Source organism: Augochlora pura, chromosome 3, assembly GCF_028453695.1.
Source record: "Augochlora pura isolate Apur16 chromosome 3, APUR_v2.2.1, whole genome shotgun sequence".
NCBI lineage: Eukaryota > Metazoa > Arthropoda > Insecta > Hymenoptera > Halictidae > Augochlora > Augochlora pura.
Window position 1 is genome coordinate 25409816 of NC_135774.1, and position 18806 is coordinate 25428621.

Sequence of the window (18806 nt, forward strand, 5' to 3'; positions counted from 1 at the left end):
AAGACCAGTAGTCTAATTGTAATAGTTTGTGTAATAGATAAGATAGATAGGATGTGGTCGTCTTGCACATGTTCGAAGTACCTTTTTAGTGTAATACTTATGTAACTGCGTCTGCCCGCCGTTTCGTCGCCAAAGGCACAATACTTTGTTCTTCGGACTGTACGTCATATTGATAAGACGTTCGTACCACCATCGCTCAACGATTACACCGCTTACGGACCTCAATACGAGACCGTCGTGACGGACCTCGAGGAAACGAAGATCCCCTTCTGCATCGACGCCAGCGTGCACTGTGAACGACTGTCGGTGCATCTGCCGAGAGGTCAGGGGCTTCAGATCTATGTCGTTTCCGTACTGAAAATGAGACAGCGAACCATTCTTAGAAGTGACAAGAGTCAATAGTCACTTGGAATAAGATCGTTAAGTTGAGACAGAAATGGTAGATTAGGTTGTTCACCAAATTAACACCATCAAGAATATTTCTTGCCATTTTCTAAATTGACTGTTTACTTACCAAATTATGTATCTGATCGAGAAGCTGGTTGAGCTCCTGGCTGTAGATCAGACCGATATGGCTTTTCCCGAGCAATCTTCTAACTTTGCGTTTCACCTCGTTCTTGTCGACGTTCAACATCACCAGTATTGCAGTCAGATTGTGCAGCAAAGTGCACAGCAGTCTATCCTCCTCGTGTTCCAGTCGTTTCTTCTCGCTTTCGCTCAAACTTTTATACCTGAGGCGTCGAATCGAAGTCGAGAAGCTTAGTTCCAATTACCCCGAACAAAATCAATTCTTCGTCAATTACCTTTCCATCATTTCACCCGGACCTTGGTCCATGCCGATCATGTCCCTCTCTTGAGAGACCGCATCCAGGAATGCGTCCTCCCAAAATTGCATCTGGTCCCAAAGCGTCGTTCTCTCTTTTCCCAGTAATCCTAGAAAACGTCCGTTGCGTTGTTACTTCGGTATTGGTTAATTAGACACTTGTGACATCTAATAAATTTTATTAATTATTTGTTATCAGCGTGAGCATACCTTCAAACAAGTATGTTCTAGCAGCTTCGGGACTCGGAGCATTGGTAGTCGGCACCAAACTGCCACCATGATACCGGAAACCGGTGCTCAACGACGACTTGCTTGACCAAACGCTTGCAGTTCGTTGCTTCGCCTGTCGCGAGAACTGAAACGATAGTATCTCATAAAAAAGGAAAGCAATCTTCCAACTTCCTACTCTCACAGCATATAATTCATAATCTCGATCGATATCCTTCTAGTAATTCAAACTAAACTTCTAGCAAGCTTGATCGACCTTTCTCTACGATCTTGAATGGTCAAAAGCGATTTTCTTGCAAGCTTAATTGATATATTTCATCACGATGCGTATTATTATTTACTTTCAAGGGAGAACCTCGGGTTGACTGGAAACTAAAAAACTAATCCAGTAACTGGAAGTTAATTTGTCTTGACCTGTTCTGCAGCGAACGCTATATTAATCAGCGCATACTATCAGTCTTATGATCTTTACGACAGTAAAATTGTTATCTAAGCTAATTTGTATATTGAAATTTACGACTTTACTAAAATATTCTATAAAAGCAATTCGCTGGCAACGTTCGCTTCAGCTCGGGAAGAGACATCAAGCGTGATCGCTATTGTTATACAAGCTTTTGATCTCGCGTGCGGAAACGTTAGTTCGGTGATCGGTGATACAGAACATGCTGTACTGTAATCTAGCCAGGTGTTCGGTCCTCCTTCGCTACATCTCTTGTCATTCGTCTTAAAAAATGTCATATTTCGTGAACCTCGAAGAGAAACGATGCTCCTCGAAATCGACGCTACGCTAAGGTGATCTAATAATAGCTACTGGAACTAACGAGGAAACCTCGAGAAAATTTCGTTTCTCCTTGCACGATTCGCTGACTTGCAGAGGATCTCAATAACCGTGACATTGTAATTACTTATGCGATTTAAGGTTTAAATTCTTTTGAATAGTAGCTGATAAGTTTCGTACCATGAAACGGTAAGTTTGATCTTAATAGTGTTTACAATTTAAGAGATTTATTCTATTAAAATTTAGTTAATCGATTAAGTGATGTTCGTGTACCGATGGTCGCTTACTGCTGCCATAAGTAGACTGGATTTTATGCATTCCTAACGAAAGTGTGTAGATTAAATGCAAAATAGTGAATTTTGAAAATATTGGTGCATCATCTTCAAGTCACTAGTATTCTTCTTATAAATAGACTGCGGATCTTCATGCAAAATAAAACTACAAGACGATTGTCTTCGCAATTTGATATTTCAACTACTCGTTTCTGCTACGAATGCGTAAAATCCGCAGTCTAGTTATAAAAGAATTAACTCGAGCAGTTTTTGTCAAACAAAAGAATCTACAGTCTAGTCATAAATTTTGTCATAAATCAAAGCCGCGTTGCATGCAGATGGAAAGAGAAAAGCCCTCGGACTGAGCGGAGAAAAAAAAATCGAAAAACTGGGATTCCTCTAGAAGTCCGCAAGCTACCAAGAAAAAACGAGGTCCTCTAGCAGCAAGGTTTCTTCGCCAGGACCCGTGGGGTTGATCAGGGTCGACTCTAGGTTGTTCTAACAGCTAGGCGTTACTCTAGTTAAAGGAAAAAAGTAGTAAAGAACGGAGTTCAGTTGATCATTTACATTGCCTTGCTCGACTTCGCTATCAGAGACAGTGCTTCGGAAAGAAGCTTGGTGCGCTTGCCGAAAAGCAGGATTAGTGATAATGCTACCTCCGTCTGTGGACAAAGCTTCGCTGCTTCCTGTTCCACCTCCCCGCCCACTCTAAAAACACATGACGCTGCTATGTATCACATATTTCCTCGATCTCTTTGTTTTTTTTTGGCTTCTATCGCGCTCTATATATTTCTTTTTTTTTCGTAATCTCAGTCTCGTGGCCCGTGAATATTTTTAAATAAATTGTTCTGTCGCCTTTCCACGCTCCCGTTCTCGTTTTCGCAGAAGCCTGACACACTGATCGAACCAACACACCGTGATTAACAAAGTGAGACACGTGTGTGACAACACCGTTGTGCGAGCCACTTCGGAAATTGTGGCACGGGTTTACCTCGGAGTCGAAAGATGTCAGCTTGCTCAGGAACTTTCGCTTTTTCGTGAACATGTCCAAGAACATGTCTGTCGTTGACTGGCTACCTTCTGACGCGGGGGAGATGTGACCGTGTGGCATTTCCAGGTGCACTTGCGGCGTGTCTGCAATTGGGAATTAGCAGCAGATCGGTGAGTATCCATTTTTTAAAAATATTGTTGCGTTAATACTAAGGAACTGGAGAATCGAAACGCTCTAATTAAAATGATTTAGTGGCCAGAGGGTTACTAATACTATGTATATTAAATTCTGATCAATTATTTCATTTTCATGGATATTCGATTTCGTTCCAATTGATAATACTAACCTGATTTCTTTCGTTCATTGTTTGCTTCCGGCTGACTAGGCGATTGCGGTGACTTCAGGTTCTCCTTGCTACCAAATGGACTAGATGCCTAAAAGAAATCATTCGGAAATTTCTTGATCAAATTCCTCGCTGAATAAATTCTGCCACGTTCTCTACACGCTTCTCTAACTTGAAAATGTACGGTTACAAATGTTTAGGAAACAAAGGATAGATTGATCGTTGAAAAGACATACTTGGGACATTAGGGTACTGTCGAAGCCACCCTCGGAGAGATCCTTGCTCCAGTAATGTGTGTGTGCAATTTCCATTAACTGGAAGACGGAAGCCATTCCACCGAGTCCGAAATTATTGTAAGTGTGTCCAAGACCGTGAGCCACTGCTTGAAGGCACTTTAGCATTCCCTTATAAACTGGCTTCGAGACACACTAACCAAAACAACGATTTATTATATCTTGTGCTAATAAACTTTCGTAATGCTTCGACGAATAATGCACGTACCACGTCGTCGATGTGATCGTCAGGACTGATCCTCCTAGTCAGACCTTTGTTAAGCTTGCTAACTACCAGATCCCGGTAGCTCTCATCTTCCATCAGTTTCTTCAGCCTGTTCAGTTTCAGCCAACCGACGCCTTCGCCCGTTAACACCTGGTTTACCACCTGAAACGAATTATACACGCATATAGAGACCAAAGTATCTTTGATCGAGTTGGCAACGAAATGGAACTCACATCGGTGAGGAAAGCTTGATTGTCGCTATTTGTACTAGACCGTTCCGCGTTTTGCATTCTTTGAATGTCCTCCGCGGTTGGCTTGCTCGTCGTATGCTTGATCAATGATGAACGCTCGACTAATCCCGTTTTACCTGCACAGAAACACACGACCTCGTTTTTCACCCCATACTTGTCTCGAGCTTTCCGAAGAGTCTCGTTTCTTTTTAGCATTCGTTAACGAAGCTGTTCATCGCTATCCAATGTGAACGTGTACCAAAAGAATTGAACAGTGAATCTTACTTTTAGGGAAAGGTCCTAACAAAGGCGGCTTTTTATCGCCTTTCTGCGACTGCGACTGGATAGCAGCGTTTCGATTAGAACTACTTTTACCACCTGCAAAATCGAATTGGAAAGCTTCAGTTTTTCAGCGCGATCACGGGAGTACGATCATTAGTGTTTTGACCAAATTACCGAATAGATCACTAAACATGCTGCTCGTTTGCGCAGCAATGCCATTTATATCGCTACTAATATTGCTGAAAAAATCACGTCCAATGTCCCTTCGTCCGCCGCGGTTGTCCGCTACCAGTTGCGTGCTAATCGAGTCTCTCCGTTGCATCATGCCGGGCGATGGCGGAGGCGATTGTTGCGATTCGCCTAGACCCTGTTCGAATTTCACAATTTACCAATTTTTAAATAGAATTCTACACCTTAATATAATTCTACATATAATTCTACTCATATAAATAATTCTACAGTCAAAGTCCATCGAGATTAGTTTTGTACCTTTAGCAAACCCTTCTTCGCGGCTACTTCTTTGGCGCTCTTCGTCAGATCGCCGAAAGTGCTCTTGCCAACGTACGTTAAATCGTCCAAGGTATTTTTGCTGACACCCGCAGCGGTCTTGCTCGCCTCTATAGCCGTCTTCGACGCCTCCTGCACCGACTTCGTCGCCTCTCCCATGGCCTTCTTCGTCTGCTGCGTTAACTGTATGAAAATCGTCGAATGAATTCGAAGATATTTCGAGGAAAGATCTAAGAATCTAAAAATAAAATATAGATGTTTTTCAAGCAACGCGTACCTGTTCTAATGGAGCAAACAGACTGTCCTCGCCAGCCTCGGTGATCTTCTCCTTCGCCTGGTGCTTCAACTATAAGACAAATAAATCTTTTTCATCGAGACACCCACCAAAAGATCATAGAACACAAATATCTAGTGGTGCATAACACATTTGTCTCGGCCAAAGTAGGTAATCAACCTCCTCCCTCGTTCGCTTACAAAGCGTTGAGACCCCAGAACTGCGAGCAGTGTGAGAATTACGATAATTGTATCTACAAGAGAACAGACCAGAACCAAAATAGAATTCGAGGGATTAAATTTGGTCGTCGTTGATACGCTGCACGACAAAAATGGAATCGTGATCGGCACAGTAGCAATAAATGTCAATGCGTGGGGCACCAATGATTACTCTAAGCGTGGAATTAAATTAGAAGATCGAAATTTCTGGTTCGGTAATCCCATGTCGAAGTGTTCGAATAAAGGAATCGCAGAACAAATTCAAAACGGAATGGCTCGAACTGCGAGCAGCTCGTTTCTACAAACTTAATTCGTTTCTACAAGAGGGTAGACAGACAACGGAACACAGGGGCTAAAACTCTAGACGATCATTGAACAATATCACCAGGCCTAATTGGCGAATCTACCTTATCCATCTGAGCGAGAAGACCGTCCTGACTACTTTGCCTAGTCGTCTCTCGGACCAGGTCCTTCGCCTGGCTCGCGATCTGCTCGAACAGCGATCCTTGGGATCCCTGTCGCAGAACACCGTTACCGGTCACGTTGGAACTGTTCGGTCTCTGCACGCTCTCCGTGGACTGCTTCCGACTACCGGATCCCACGGAAAGCTGTCGTGAAACTGTCGACGACTCGGAGTTGTCGTTGCTACTGCTGCTGATCTGTCGGGGCAAAAGCGGCCCCGTGCCCGTGCTAATGCTCCCGGCCCGCCCTAAAACGTTCCCGACGCTCGGGTGTCGCTGGAGAACCGCCCCCGAAGGCTCAATCTTCGAATACAGAAGAGTCAAGTTTCAGGGCAGTCGGTACGTGTTTACGGAGCAGGCACGTCCAATCTCTCGTTTAAAGCAACGTGCCAAGCCCTCTGGAGGCGTGGTGCGTAGACCTCGAGCGACCGAACCACGCCCAAATAGCTATAGTCGCGTTCAAGAAGCTGAGACCTAAGCATCAAGCGATGCAGAGGTTCGGATTACACCTTTCAAGATCGAACCACGCCCAGAAGGCACAGACCACGCCTACAGAGAATTTAGGCTCCGCTAGAGGGTCCAGGTCACGCCTCCAGGAAACTTAAGTCACGCTAGAAGTTTCAGACTACGCCTTTGGGGTCCTCGATCTTACAGGAAGACGTAAGTCACACCTTTGGATGGCCTAGGTCACGTCCGGAAAGCTCAGACCACGCCTGTAAGAGGCGTAGAAGCTTCGGTCACGCCTTCCAAAGTTCCTAAAGTGGGAGATCGTACAAAAAGTGCTGTTAAAAGCGAAAACACTGGTTGGACGTGCCCGTTCTCCGTATTTAGACATCGTACAGCGTAGACAATGGGAAACTGCAGCAGCGATATTTTTGCTGTATGTTCGCTTGAGAATTTAAAACTAGTCTGCGATTCTTACACAATCTTAGTTCAAATATTTGGCTAGAATAAATTTAGTTAATAAGGCTATATTTGAATTTGTCGAAATTCCATTAAATTAATTTATGAATCTTCTCCCGTGTCTACGCCATATTTGTTGTTTTCCTTAGACTCCAGTGATCATCTAGTTCCGGCGCAGGTGACAATTTACAGTTCAAATTTAAAGAAGGTCGTCCACACACCTTACCTACATAACTTCTAGAAAATATTTACAGCTTTTGGACGCTACTTCAATGTTACAAGGGGTCGCACGCAAGTGCCTAAGTTTACTTTACTTGTACCAAAACTCGTACAGAACTCCAGTGTTCGTGTGTTCAGAATAAAATAAAAACAATAGTTTCGTGTTTCATATACAGTCAATACTACTGATCATTAATAGTTCGCATCATCTTGTATCGAGTAACGGTGACGGCATTATGCAGCATTAATTCATTAACCATGCAAGCACAAAAGTTTAATCTTCGAACGGTCGGGTCGACTTACGAACGACAAGCAACGTGTCATCGTTAATGCATTAATACCCTCGGCGATAGCAGAACGCTTCTCTGTGCACGCGAATTAATAATCAGTATCGTGTAGATAATCAAGTATAAACCGTTGGAACAATCACAGTACACAGATATATATGAAACATAGTGGAAAGTATAACTAGCAATTATATCGTTCGAAAGAAAAAGTAACGGTGTCATGCAGATATTCCGCCCAGAGAGCTTCGATTAACAAGAGTGCACGTCAACAATTAAGTAAATGTGCCGTTGCGTAGAGTCTCTGCAAGTTCCGCAGCGTGAGAATGTGTCGCGTGGCTTCACGATGCGATAGACACAGATCATGCATTTTAGAGGATTTCCAAAAAGAGATAATATCGGCCGGATACCAACCCAAAAGAACCAAGGCAAACAAACCAACGAACGGATCGAACCGGACAGAAAATCGAAAATGATCAGTGAGGACCAACAGAATCTCTGGTTTCCGAAAGGTGGTTTTAGCGTCAGCGTTCAAGAATGAGGTAACAATCAATGTACGCGGATGAAAATGAGAAAGGAATCCGTGAACGATGGCAAAAAACTTGCTGAAGGGGTCTCATGCTGGGCTCGGGTTCTGCAGGACTGGGCACAACGTCCTTCTTCAATGAGGAGATCGCCGCTTCGAACTTCAATTCAATAATCATGTTCAAGATCGAGGTGAATTTGACTCAATGAAATTTTCTTTTTATACCCTTTTGGAAATTTAGACTCATCTCGTTAGGGTATAATCGCAGGCGTAGTCGCGGCTTGCATTTTAACTTTCGCTATCGACTTGCAAAGTAACTAGGCTGTCCTGAAAGGGCAATCTCGAGCTCTAGCCTATGCTGAGTATCGTTTCGCTGACATACGATATAACTATAGATCGTCAGCTTAACCTCGCTCGTAGTCGATAGTGCTTGCCGGTTACCCTCGATTCGTGTTAGCCAGAAATGAAAGGTCGGGACAAGCTGACGACGGATAATTAACGTTGCGGAATTATGCCGAATCCTGCGCGGCATGCAGGTCTCAAGTGATACAAAGTAGAGAAGGCAATACCGACAGTGGTACACCGAGAAAGTGAGACTGGCGTGGCGGATGAACTCACAGGAACGACAAATCTACGCGAGGTCCTGTGGGAAGAAGCGGCAGGACGTTCACCGTCGCTGGCCGTCGGAGCGGATAATGAGGCCATGCCTACCCCGAACTGTCCTACCGAACTTTGTGCGCTCAGGATTGTGCGTGGTGTTATTGTTGATGCAGAGTCTGACTCAAAGCTACCACCCTCCTCTTTATCCTATGATCAAGTAGTCTGGTCAATGATCTGGCTGCGAGATAGAAACGCCTGGAGCGTGTGTCTGTCTGTCTGTTTTTGTCTGACTGTTTGTCTGGCTTCTGTCTGTTCTTTGTTTGTTCCGTGTCGGTGTCATAGTTGATCTAGATCCTCTCGGAAACGTGTGGGTCGCATGACATGTTGTGGTACTTTCAGACGAGATATATCGGTATTTCATGGCATCTACGGGGGGGTGGACCGGATGTTATGTAGCGATTGATCGAGCACTAGCCGGGAGATGAATTCTCGATGGTCATGGCAATTTTTCGGTTGGGAGTATTTCGTCTGAAAGGGGCCTTGCTCTGTCAAGGATGCTGCACGGGTGGACTGGAAAAGATGGCGACTCGAAGCTGTCACTACCATTTCGTAAGTTCCCTTCTGGCTATGAAGAGATTTTGAAATTTTAATTTAGCAACTAGAATCCCGCGAAATATGATTAACTTCTCCCATTCTTTTTCAGTCGACCTGTGCCCGACAATGAGTGTCCCGATTGATATCGAGTGTCTACTGGTCTCCAGAAACGTGTAGAAAATATTAAGAAGAAATATTGATTTAGTAAAGACACGATGAAAAGGTACCCATCACGGGTCGCCTCCAAACTTACATTGGTCGACTGCGAACCTTCTTGAGTTTTCGGGTTCAACTCGAACTCGGAGTCCCTGTTGAAGCTAGGACTGCTGAGGTCGCTATGGCTGGATGAGGTGCTCGGTGGACTTTCTGGTCTGACTGTTGATTCCTCTTCAACACCAGGATACTGCAAGGTGCTCGGTGGATTGTAAACGTTCTTCGGGTCCACTGACAGGGACATAGGCTGAGGCTGTGCCGCCTGCGAGCAATTGTAACCTGCAAATAATTGACAAAGTTAGAACTAATTCGGAAGATAGGTAGATAAGTATTATCCAAACGAAATCAAACGCTGGATACAATTATCAATTGGAAACCATATCTGAACATGATATTCTTTATCACAAATAATTAACTATTTTGTGCTCAGGTCAAATATATCTTGAAATATTGTTCCATATAAACAACAGTATTGCACTGACGATTTCCAGTAATTTTCTAAATATTTTTACCTATGTTAGAATCTCACTTAACGCGTACTATTCTACGATAAAGATTACTCACTCGGTGACAAGTCCGAGGATACCATCTCCGAGACAAAATCGCTCAGAGACGAGTACGAGGAGCTAGTGCTCTCGGCAACCTCGGAGTCCGAGCCGCTCTCGTCGGTCGGCTGACTCTCGTGCTCCCTCATCGCCTTCAAAGCGTTCGCCAGAGAGCTGCCCGAGTCCCAAACGGGGAAACTGATAGGTTCCAAGTCGGCGGCGTACCATTTAGATTTGTCGCCTATCTGGACCGGGTCGAACACTCCCGTCTGAATCCTCAGGAACGCCACATTGTTCGGGGTCAATGACCATTCCGCCAAAAATTCGACTGCTTGAGTCCTCGCAAACTTGTTCAAGAAATGGCTAGCCCTCGGCCTTGATCTCAGAAAAGAGTTGATTTGGAAGGCGACCACGGGTCGCGGATAGAGTCTGAGAGTCCTGGTGTGCTCGGTAAAGTTCGCCAGCAGGTTCTGCGAGTTGAAGAAGCGCACCATGGCCACCCTCGTCGCCACGTCCACCGAGTCCACGTCGTTCCCGTAGATGAACTGGTTGAAGGATGTCGGTGTGTTGCCCTGAGACATCGGTTTCTGGGGCGACGACGATCCCGCTGACTGAGAGATAGAGGACCGACGGCCACCGGAAGTCGCTGTACCTGGCGAACCCAGTGGACTGACTTGCGGGTGGACGTGGTGGTCGATGCTTGGCCTGTGCTTCGACGAAATGCTGTGGAACGAGAGCGATGCTTAATTGATCTGTGCATCAAAGGAAAACCGAAACACGCGAACTGGGATTTCGTGGTTCACCTCAGGGTAGAAAGGTGAGAAGTCATGCTCTCTCTCCTGCTGGGAGCCTGCAGCGACGTCCTCGGCGTGGTTTCCATCGACATCGGTTGCGGAGTCATGCTAGCCATCGCCTGAAATAGAATTCTTCGTTAATCCAACGATCCAACACACGCCAGACCTTCTCAAAGATCATCGTCCTGCTATATTGAAGCAAACTACGTCTACTCGGGCTAAAGTCTAAGCGACTACGTATCCTAGGCTATCCTCGAATCCCCAGCGACTCTTCTTCATCGAGCAATGATGAACGAGTGCAATAATGACCTCCGGGATTTGCTAGCTCTACTGCGTGTCGCTACTGCGCTCTCGAATAAGAAAACAAACATAATAGTATGACAACTACTTATTGCCGTGTATAGGCAGACTCTTCCATGCCGCTAACTACAACACAAGAATCTCAGCTGTACGCTACATGCAGAAGATAATTGAAATATTTACACCAGAGCCGGCTTGGTCCATCAGTTGCATCGCCTGCGGAACCGAACGAAGGAGCAACGAATTAATTAAACGCTTCGTTTCGCAGTTGTACGGTTTGCGAATTGATTAGCGGGGCTTTCCCACGCAGACCTGGGTACACTTTGTCAGTGGTAATTGTAGTTCGTCGATGTAATAATTCTCTAGCAATAGAGCAATTTGATCTCGATCTTCTATCATTAAGAGGAAGCACGTTTTTCGAAATATAATATACAGGTTATTCCTCTCAAAGTGCGCGATGTAATTATCTTTTGGAACTTTCTGAATAAATATAGGAATCCAATAAGTTCTTAAAATTGTTCAAATTACATTGAAACGATTAAAATATTTTTAAGCGTGCGAAGTTATTCAAAGATCTCGCTACGTGTTTATCTTTCGTTCTTTATTTTATATTATCGTGAAAGTTCTAAAGCAACGAACTTCGATACAAAACTTCCACGTTGAATTGAATCTCGAGGATGATCTCGAAGAGATATCTTTGTTCGGTAGTAAATATAATGGATGCCCAAGTCTGTATTTTTCGCGATATAATCGAGCTTTCGTTCTCATTTACCTGCTTCAAGTGGTTCTTTAGGATGCTGCCTTCCGGTTCGGGCAACGGTGGCAATTGATCGCCCAGACCAGTCGGCGCGGTAATCTTATTGCTGTCTAGGTCCACCAGCCAAATGTCATCGGGCATTTTAAAGTTCGTTTTGTACAATAGAAAAGTAGCGGGTATTCCGATAACAAATGGTGTAGGTGCGAGCAACAACTGCTCCGCGCAGCTCATGCACGTGGGTAACAACGGTATCGCGGGGAACATATACTCCAGAGGATAAATCATGGTAACGAACGCCATTACGGACATCGATAGGGCATTGTAGTCGCGAGACTGCAGCACAATCTGAAATCAAACACCAGAATTCATGTTTATGTAACGGACACCCGTATAACGTTACATTCTTATTCCATAAATTAACGAAATAAACTGTCAAGCGAATACCAGCTCATTTGAGCAGCTCCCACGAAGATTTTACAGATAATTTTACATTGGTTTATTTAACAAGTGTTAAGTATTCAACGAGTTTAGCAGTATTCCAACTTGAATACGTAATTAAGCCACTTTTTTTCCAAAGCAATCGATTCGACGGGAAATAAAACCTTTTTAATCTGTGCAAGATCGAGATAACTTTTTCTCCCATTAACGAAATTAATATTCATTTCAATGTACACGTCTCGCGCTGTCAGCATGCAAACAATCCATTTAAAAAGAAATCTGAACCTAAAGTGGTTTCCCAAGCGCATGGAAGAGCCGATCTTAATTACGAGGCTGGACGCGGCTCTCGCTTCGTAACGTTATCACGGGTAAATTAACCCGGTAACGGTTGCGCAATGTTAGGTCAAGCTGTTGCCTGGTTACGGGCGCTTACCTTGTGCTCGAGAAGGATCAACGTGAGGACCTTCAGACAAATGTCGACGCCGAGGAGCTCCAGGGGTAGATGCAGAGGGAAATCAACGAGAGAGAATCTAGTGTGGTCTGGAAGGGCGAAGCAGAGCGGCGGTTGTATACTTTGCGACACGATCTCGACCTCGACCCGCGTCTTGGTCGGCACCGGCACGGGGCTGCTCAGCAATCGTAGAATCCAGGTCTCGATCTCACGGACGTCGTGGAGAACGATCGAGGGCGTGCCCTCGAGCATCTGTCCCGTCAGCACACTCCACACCGACTCTCTGTTGCGCATTTACAACAACGTCAATAAACAATAAAAAATTATCAAAAACCATTGGCAGCGTTTCAAAAAAATGCCAGGAACTAAACGAAAATATATTCCACAGAGATTAATGCAGCGTTTGTTCAATTTTATTGGAAATAATGATTCATGAGTTAAAGAAACCCTCTAAAATCGACCACCTTCAATGTCGTTAAATAAAATGAGTCATAAATCAACGAAGCCTTGTACTCTTCGCAAGAGCTAAACGCGAATAGTTTAAAAATACCCAGTTTGATGAAACCCACCCACGTAGGTCAAAACCCAGGAAGGATTAATATAGTACGTCTTGAATTAAAGCGAATAATTAATGAACTCGCGACGAGGGTTTCAGTAAAAACGAAGGAAATGTTTTTTCGCGACGAAATGTTTTGTCCTGTAACTTTCAGGGGACGTATAATATAATAATTGTAAGAGCAATTAAAGTACCTGCTCGTTTGCCTCGAAGCCCCGACTTTTTGCGGCGAGGAGCTCTCGTTGCAGGCGTCGATGATCTTCTTCAGAACAAAAAGGCATTCTCGGAACATCGAGAAGAAAGGGTGATGAGAGATGATGCAGAGTGACGTCAGAGAGTGGTTTCGTATCCTCTGAAAGGACAACGTATCGATTCACGCCGTTTCTTTGCCTAGATATAGTTCGAAACGAATGCGACCCCACTTTGTGTGCCCGCGTTGACACACTTTAATTCACTTTAGAAATTCCGGCCGGTGGTTTCAGCAACGAACTGGACTTCGTGTTTCGCCTCTTAACCCTTTCGCGTTTAATCCTTCGTCGCCTCCATTTAAAAGACCACTGTTAAGTGTAAGATGACCCTGTTTTTGTGAATGGACATTTAAATTTACCGTGGCCGGGTAGCATTAAACGTTCAGCCGATGAATGGAAATCATTAAAATATAAACTAGAAGAGTTATTGTTAAAATTATTTTTGAGCTGATTCGTAAATTTTTGTATAAAATAATTGACTCGCGACCGTGTATTTCGATCACTGAACGCAATAAAGATTTCAATGCGTCAATTCGAGCAAGGCGCTAGCGTTTTGGTGCGTTAGGTATGCCAAAGGGTTAAGAGAGTAACAGAAAAATGAAATGAAACCCCACAACGTTCTCCGGAAGCGAACGCCGAGGTAGAACTTCGCAAGAATCTTGGAGCTTGTCGTTTCAAACCCGCTTTTGTGTTCCGGTGAGATCCACTTTGGGAATTCTTGCCACTGCGTTTATTAATAAAGTCGACAATGGATTCGAGCCGAGATAAAATGTTGAATCTCAGATCATTCTTTGACAGGAACGCAAAGGAAGAACTTTGCAAGAAGCTTTAAACTTTGTGGTTCGATATGAATGCAGACTCCTCCGTGTTCCATGTTGGCGCAGTTGAGTACACTTCGGACATTTTTAGCGTCGCATTCATTTATTACAATAGATAACAAATGTACCGTATACTAACATTTTTGGTGGCTCAAAAAGTGAACGAAAAATCGTATAAATTGCAAGAAAAGCGGTCCACCTTTTTCGAAGGTGATACAGAGGAGGGCAATAAGACGAGGTAAGTTATAATTGAGCAGTTGTTACCTGTCGTCTGCGGGATGCACACGGCGACGGTGAATGACTACCGCCACTCTCGCTGTCTCCACTCGGCGCAGTGATGCCTAATCTTGGAGCACTGGGTATATGGGACGTGTCGGAATCCCTTCGGCTGCTTGGACATTCTTTCTCTGAGTCGCTAGGACCTACCGCACTGCTCCTATAGTCGCTATAAACAATAGCTAGAGATAACAGTCTCATAATCATGGTCTACCGGAAACCTATTGCATCACAGCTCTAGCAGTACATTTTAATAGAAGTGCTCAATGGAAAAACACAAGCTGTCGTGTTATCTTCAACCTGTCAACCGGGTGCGAGGAAATATATTCAGGAAGACATCTTCAGTACACGTGATAACAGTTTTCCTCACGGAAGTTTATCAAAACAATGCGCACAGTGCATTACGTTTTATGTCATTTCTAGCGATTAAAACTTAGACCATATAGTAACAGTTTGCGTGGTTTAGTTTCAAGCAATGCTATAACAAAATGTCTCTCTTTTCGACGCTAAATCGATTTAGTAATCATTTTAATAATAAGCCTTCTATTTCGAGAATAGAATCGATTAATTTATATATTTTCTAAATGTGTCATCAATTATTTCGTCGATACAAAAAATGAACAGGAGTCGCTATGAAATCATAGTGGAACGAGTCGAATAAAAGTTAAGTCTCCGGTTAACAGGTTAAGAGAAATCGATGGAGCCAATAATCGTCGTGTCACTAGTAATGAATGATGTGTTATATTTCACCTAGAAAATGCAGAGTCCGTGCTCTTTTCCATGCTCTTCCTCCAGCTCTCTCTCCTAAACGTAGTATTGTATTTGTCCCTTCTGACGGACACACCGCCCCCGCCTGCGCTTCCTGCCCTCTCTATCGGCCGATAGAAATTCACGCAGATCCCGTACCGCGTTTTTCCTAGAATTCATCATTTCATTCACCATTAGCATCTCATTTGAACGGTCGATCGAAAGATAACGCGGGAAAGGTGGCCGTTCTGTACCGGAATCTTTGTCCGTCAGGGTAAAGGTGAAGGTGGTGGCCTCTCGTAAGGCTGTGCGTTTCGGGCCCACGCTGGTGCAACCCTCCGGTTGACAGAAGTAGACCATGTCCAGAGGCAGTGGAAAATCTTTGTGATCTTCCACTGGATATCTTCGCAACAATTCTGGAGCCTTTAATTCATAACCAATCTCTATACATCTGTCCGATCATCCCTTTTGTCATTTGCCTATTGCCAAGTTATTTTTAATTTATATACGCGTGTTCCACATTTTTAACATTGTCAGTCGTGATTTATGTTAGTTCTTCTATTACAATCCCAAAACATTTCATTTATTACGATGCATGGTAAAAGAATATTAAAGTATTATACGAATAATTTAATGGATAGAATAATTTATGGTGAGTAACGAGTAATTATTGTTTGAACAAAATGTTCGACTAAAGAGCGAAACTTATTTATTTCGATAATTACGTTAGATAAACATTTAGTCGAATAATACTCAACTCGACTGTAAAGTAATGAAAATCTGTACGCAGAAAATGTTTGCAAGGTCTTATAGACTGCAGTGGTGTATTTAAATGAAGATGCGATTAACCGGATTGCGTTTCAGGGGATAATTCTTGTGAAAAATGTTACCTGCACAGGCTGGCGAGAGACTGACGGCAATCTGGCCCCCACAATGGCGAGATAATCGACCAAGCGGGGGCACAGATACTTCTTCTGCGTATCCATGGCTGTAATTTACAGCTCTGTCACCGTTTTGTACAGCGTGTAGGAGTCATCCGCGCCGACGACGGCCTTCTGTCAGGATCGCCTCCTGATCGAATCATGGCTGTAGCATTCTCCGTTTGGTCTTCCACATCTGGAATCACACCGGGAATCGATAACGCGACGCTCGAACTCGTCGGGCTCGCTATAATTAGAACCCGTTCAATTAATTCTTTATTATTCTGCGTCACGTGGTCCCGGGGACCGCGACGAATAAACCACGCCGATTATTTATCGGCTCGTTTTCGTTGGGTGGGGTGAGAACCATGGGGAGGGAGAGGTTGCGAACACCAGCCAATATTGTGTTTGCGTGTTTTTCTAATGTGATTCTGATCGCGTGGGCGAGCGAACCGTTTCGAACATCGATTGGCTCGTAAAGGGCTGCGAATACATATTTACTGTCTGGAGGGTGCGAGTATGTCACCGATTCGTACGGATTTTCGAATTAATTATAAACTCTCGATTGGAAAGGTTCGGGGTGACCAGCGGCTGTAAGCTCAAACTTTTAATTGGTAGAAACTTTTCAAAATTATTACACTGTAAATTATTATGCAAAGTGAAAAAAGTTTGCTCCGACTAGCAGAAAAAAATCTTCCTCTCAATTATGGTAGTAGAGTAGAAATCATTTTTTCGTACTGGTTACTACAGCCTCCCTTGTCTGACCATAAACGTCCGAATCTACTCACGGATTATCTACTGGCGGTTTTATAATTGTTCTCTTAAAATCGAAAATGAACAATTGGCAATTTCTTAGAAATTTCTCAAAAACTAGAATAATCTAAAGCATAATTAATTAAATTATTTACATATACATAACGTAACAAATTATTTTGAAACTACTATTCAATACAAAATTATTGAGTTTACCTTATAGTCGATTCAGTAATTAAGAAGCTTATTAAGTGTGAAAATGTTTCTGTCACTTTGCACTATAAAAAGTGCAATTCACTTTGATTTATGAAAAGAGGAGTTTGATTAGATCAGAGAAATTGCAAACGAATTTATTTATCTTTAACCTCTTATTAAAGCGGCTTTTCTAAAATCGTGTGCGTGGAGCTCGAACAAAAATCGATGCGGGTTCTCTCAGAAATATGCTGTGCCGGGTCAAAGGATGATTTGCAATGAAAGGTTGCTCGATGAAGTCGGATCAGCTTAAAATCTGCGTGATTTTCAAACCTTTCCGCGATTCCAGATATAACTCGATATAGGTCACGTAGCTTCGAGAAATCAATGAGATCTTCGGTGCTTCGAATCGTTTTACACGCCATTACACTCGTCGATTAACATTCCTGTGAACTAATCAAAGTTTCCTAAACTTATAAATTGTTTCCTGGAAGGAAGTGATAGTAACACAATCACGAACTCTATATTGGAATAAACAATTCCTCGAACCCTCCCGCGATGACTTAGCTTACTAATTTATTTCTTAACCGCATGAATTTAAACGAAATTCCATAGAATATACTATACTTGACTCAACATACAATTTTAAATAGCTTTGATCTAAAAATTAACCTTTTGAATTAATCAACTATAAATTATATAATAGATCACTAAATGCTGGATATTGCACTAATTAATTGACAGTGTAAAATATTATTCTACTTCCTCTGGTATAAATTCTTGTATGAATCTTAGTAAAAAAAGTTAATCATAGATTCGACTCAAAACTTATAACATATTAATGTTACAATGATATCGCAAAGGATATCAAAAGTAATTTAAAAAATCAGCTTCACCTTACACCTCTCAGAACATAAGTTCTCCATAAATATTCATTTCAACCTGGCGTGTGTCAAAAATATTTAATTCATAGAACCGACTGAGAATCTAAAAAACATCAATTTTACACCTTCTGAAAAGGTACCAACAGTAATTTAAAAAAATTCTTTGAAACACAAAGTCGTCGATCGCGTTCCATGATAATCACTATGAAAAAATTACTTTTTACTTTGTAAAATATATTGTCAAATATACGTAGAGAACCGTAGAACCGTTCCGAAAGAAAATAATCCTCTAGGCTAGAAGAGATCTCTTTAATTCCAAGAATGGACTGGGAAACAGAAAATGCATCCATAATCTTAGTATCGGAATCGATTCGTCCCGTCGGAAAGGGGGACCCCGAAACGAAAATTCGTAATCGATGAGGCCGCGAGAGGTACGCGCGCTCCGGAAAGGCCCGTGGTGCGTTTGCGCGGAGCACACGCGCTCTCCCTCTCTCTTTTCCTCTCCCCCTCCCCCCTCCCCCTCTCTCTCTGCTCGCCGAAAACCATTTCCCTCGATTTTCCCCTAACCGAATAAAATCCCGACCCTCGTCGCTCGATCCCGTTTCTCCTTGTTAATGAAAAAAACTGTCACTATAGTGTTCCCGAGCGAGACAGCACGAGGAAAGACGAACGCACACGCTGACGGTTATGGCACACGGGCCATTTCCGGTTCGCCAACGCGATAAAACGCGGAACGCGTTACCGAAGGACACTGATTTCAAGTTTAACGCCGCTGTCCGACGGTGTTGCCCTAAATCGCTCCCGGAGACCTTAGCCGGGCAGCCTTGACACGATAACGTTGACGGAAAGCCGAAAAAACGGGGACGTTTCTCCTGATTGCTCG

The 18806-nt window shown here is 43.3% G+C and overlaps 1 protein-coding gene across 11 annotated transcripts in view; it reads right to left on the reverse strand.

Annotated features, from left to right (window-relative positions):
- The window catches only part of Rab3-gef (Rab3 GDP-GTP exchange factor), a 61260-nt gene that overhangs the window by 39673 nt on the left and 2781 nt on the right, over positions 1 to 18806 (reverse strand). For 3 of the 11 annotated variants that reach the window (XM_078177234.1, XM_078177230.1, XM_078177239.1), the window contains exons 2-28: positions 16065 to 16290; positions 15429 to 15597; positions 15178 to 15343; positions 14416 to 14596; positions 13280 to 13437; positions 12512 to 12812; positions 11656 to 11985; positions 11067 to 11099; positions 10593 to 10702; positions 9809 to 10512; positions 9285 to 9523; positions 8456 to 8644; positions 5852 to 6208; positions 5230 to 5298; positions 4935 to 5135; positions 4620 to 4812; positions 4449 to 4541; positions 4167 to 4300; positions 3937 to 4095; positions 3672 to 3863; positions 3439 to 3526; positions 3093 to 3235; positions 2669 to 2809; positions 1034 to 1178; positions 804 to 933; positions 515 to 731; positions 82 to 354 (exon numbers count right to left, since the gene is read on the reverse strand). In XM_078177234.1, coding sequence (XP_078033360.1) covers positions 82 to 354; positions 515 to 731; positions 804 to 933; positions 1034 to 1178; positions 2669 to 2809; positions 3093 to 3235; positions 3439 to 3526; positions 3672 to 3863; positions 3937 to 4095; positions 4167 to 4300; positions 4449 to 4541; positions 4620 to 4812; positions 4935 to 5135; positions 5230 to 5298; positions 5852 to 6208; positions 8456 to 8644; positions 9285 to 9523; positions 9809 to 10512; positions 10593 to 10702; positions 11067 to 11099; positions 11656 to 11985; positions 12512 to 12812; positions 13280 to 13437; positions 14416 to 14596; positions 15178 to 15343; positions 15429 to 15597; positions 16065 to 16160 — 5211 coding nt within the window. In that variant the 5' untranslated portion in view covers positions 16161 to 16290. The remainder of the gene's footprint in view (positions 1 to 81; positions 355 to 514; positions 732 to 803; positions 934 to 1033; positions 1179 to 2668; positions 2810 to 3092; positions 3236 to 3438; positions 3527 to 3671; positions 3864 to 3936; positions 4096 to 4166; positions 4301 to 4448; positions 4542 to 4619; positions 4813 to 4934; positions 5136 to 5229; positions 5299 to 5851; positions 6209 to 8455; positions 8645 to 9284; positions 9524 to 9808; positions 10513 to 10592; positions 10703 to 11066; positions 11100 to 11655; positions 11986 to 12511; positions 12813 to 13279; positions 13438 to 14415; positions 14597 to 15177; positions 15344 to 15428; positions 15598 to 16064; positions 16291 to 18806) is intronic. The other 8 variants (XM_078177231.1, XM_078177232.1, XM_078177233.1 and 5 more) reach the window with 8 other exon arrangements.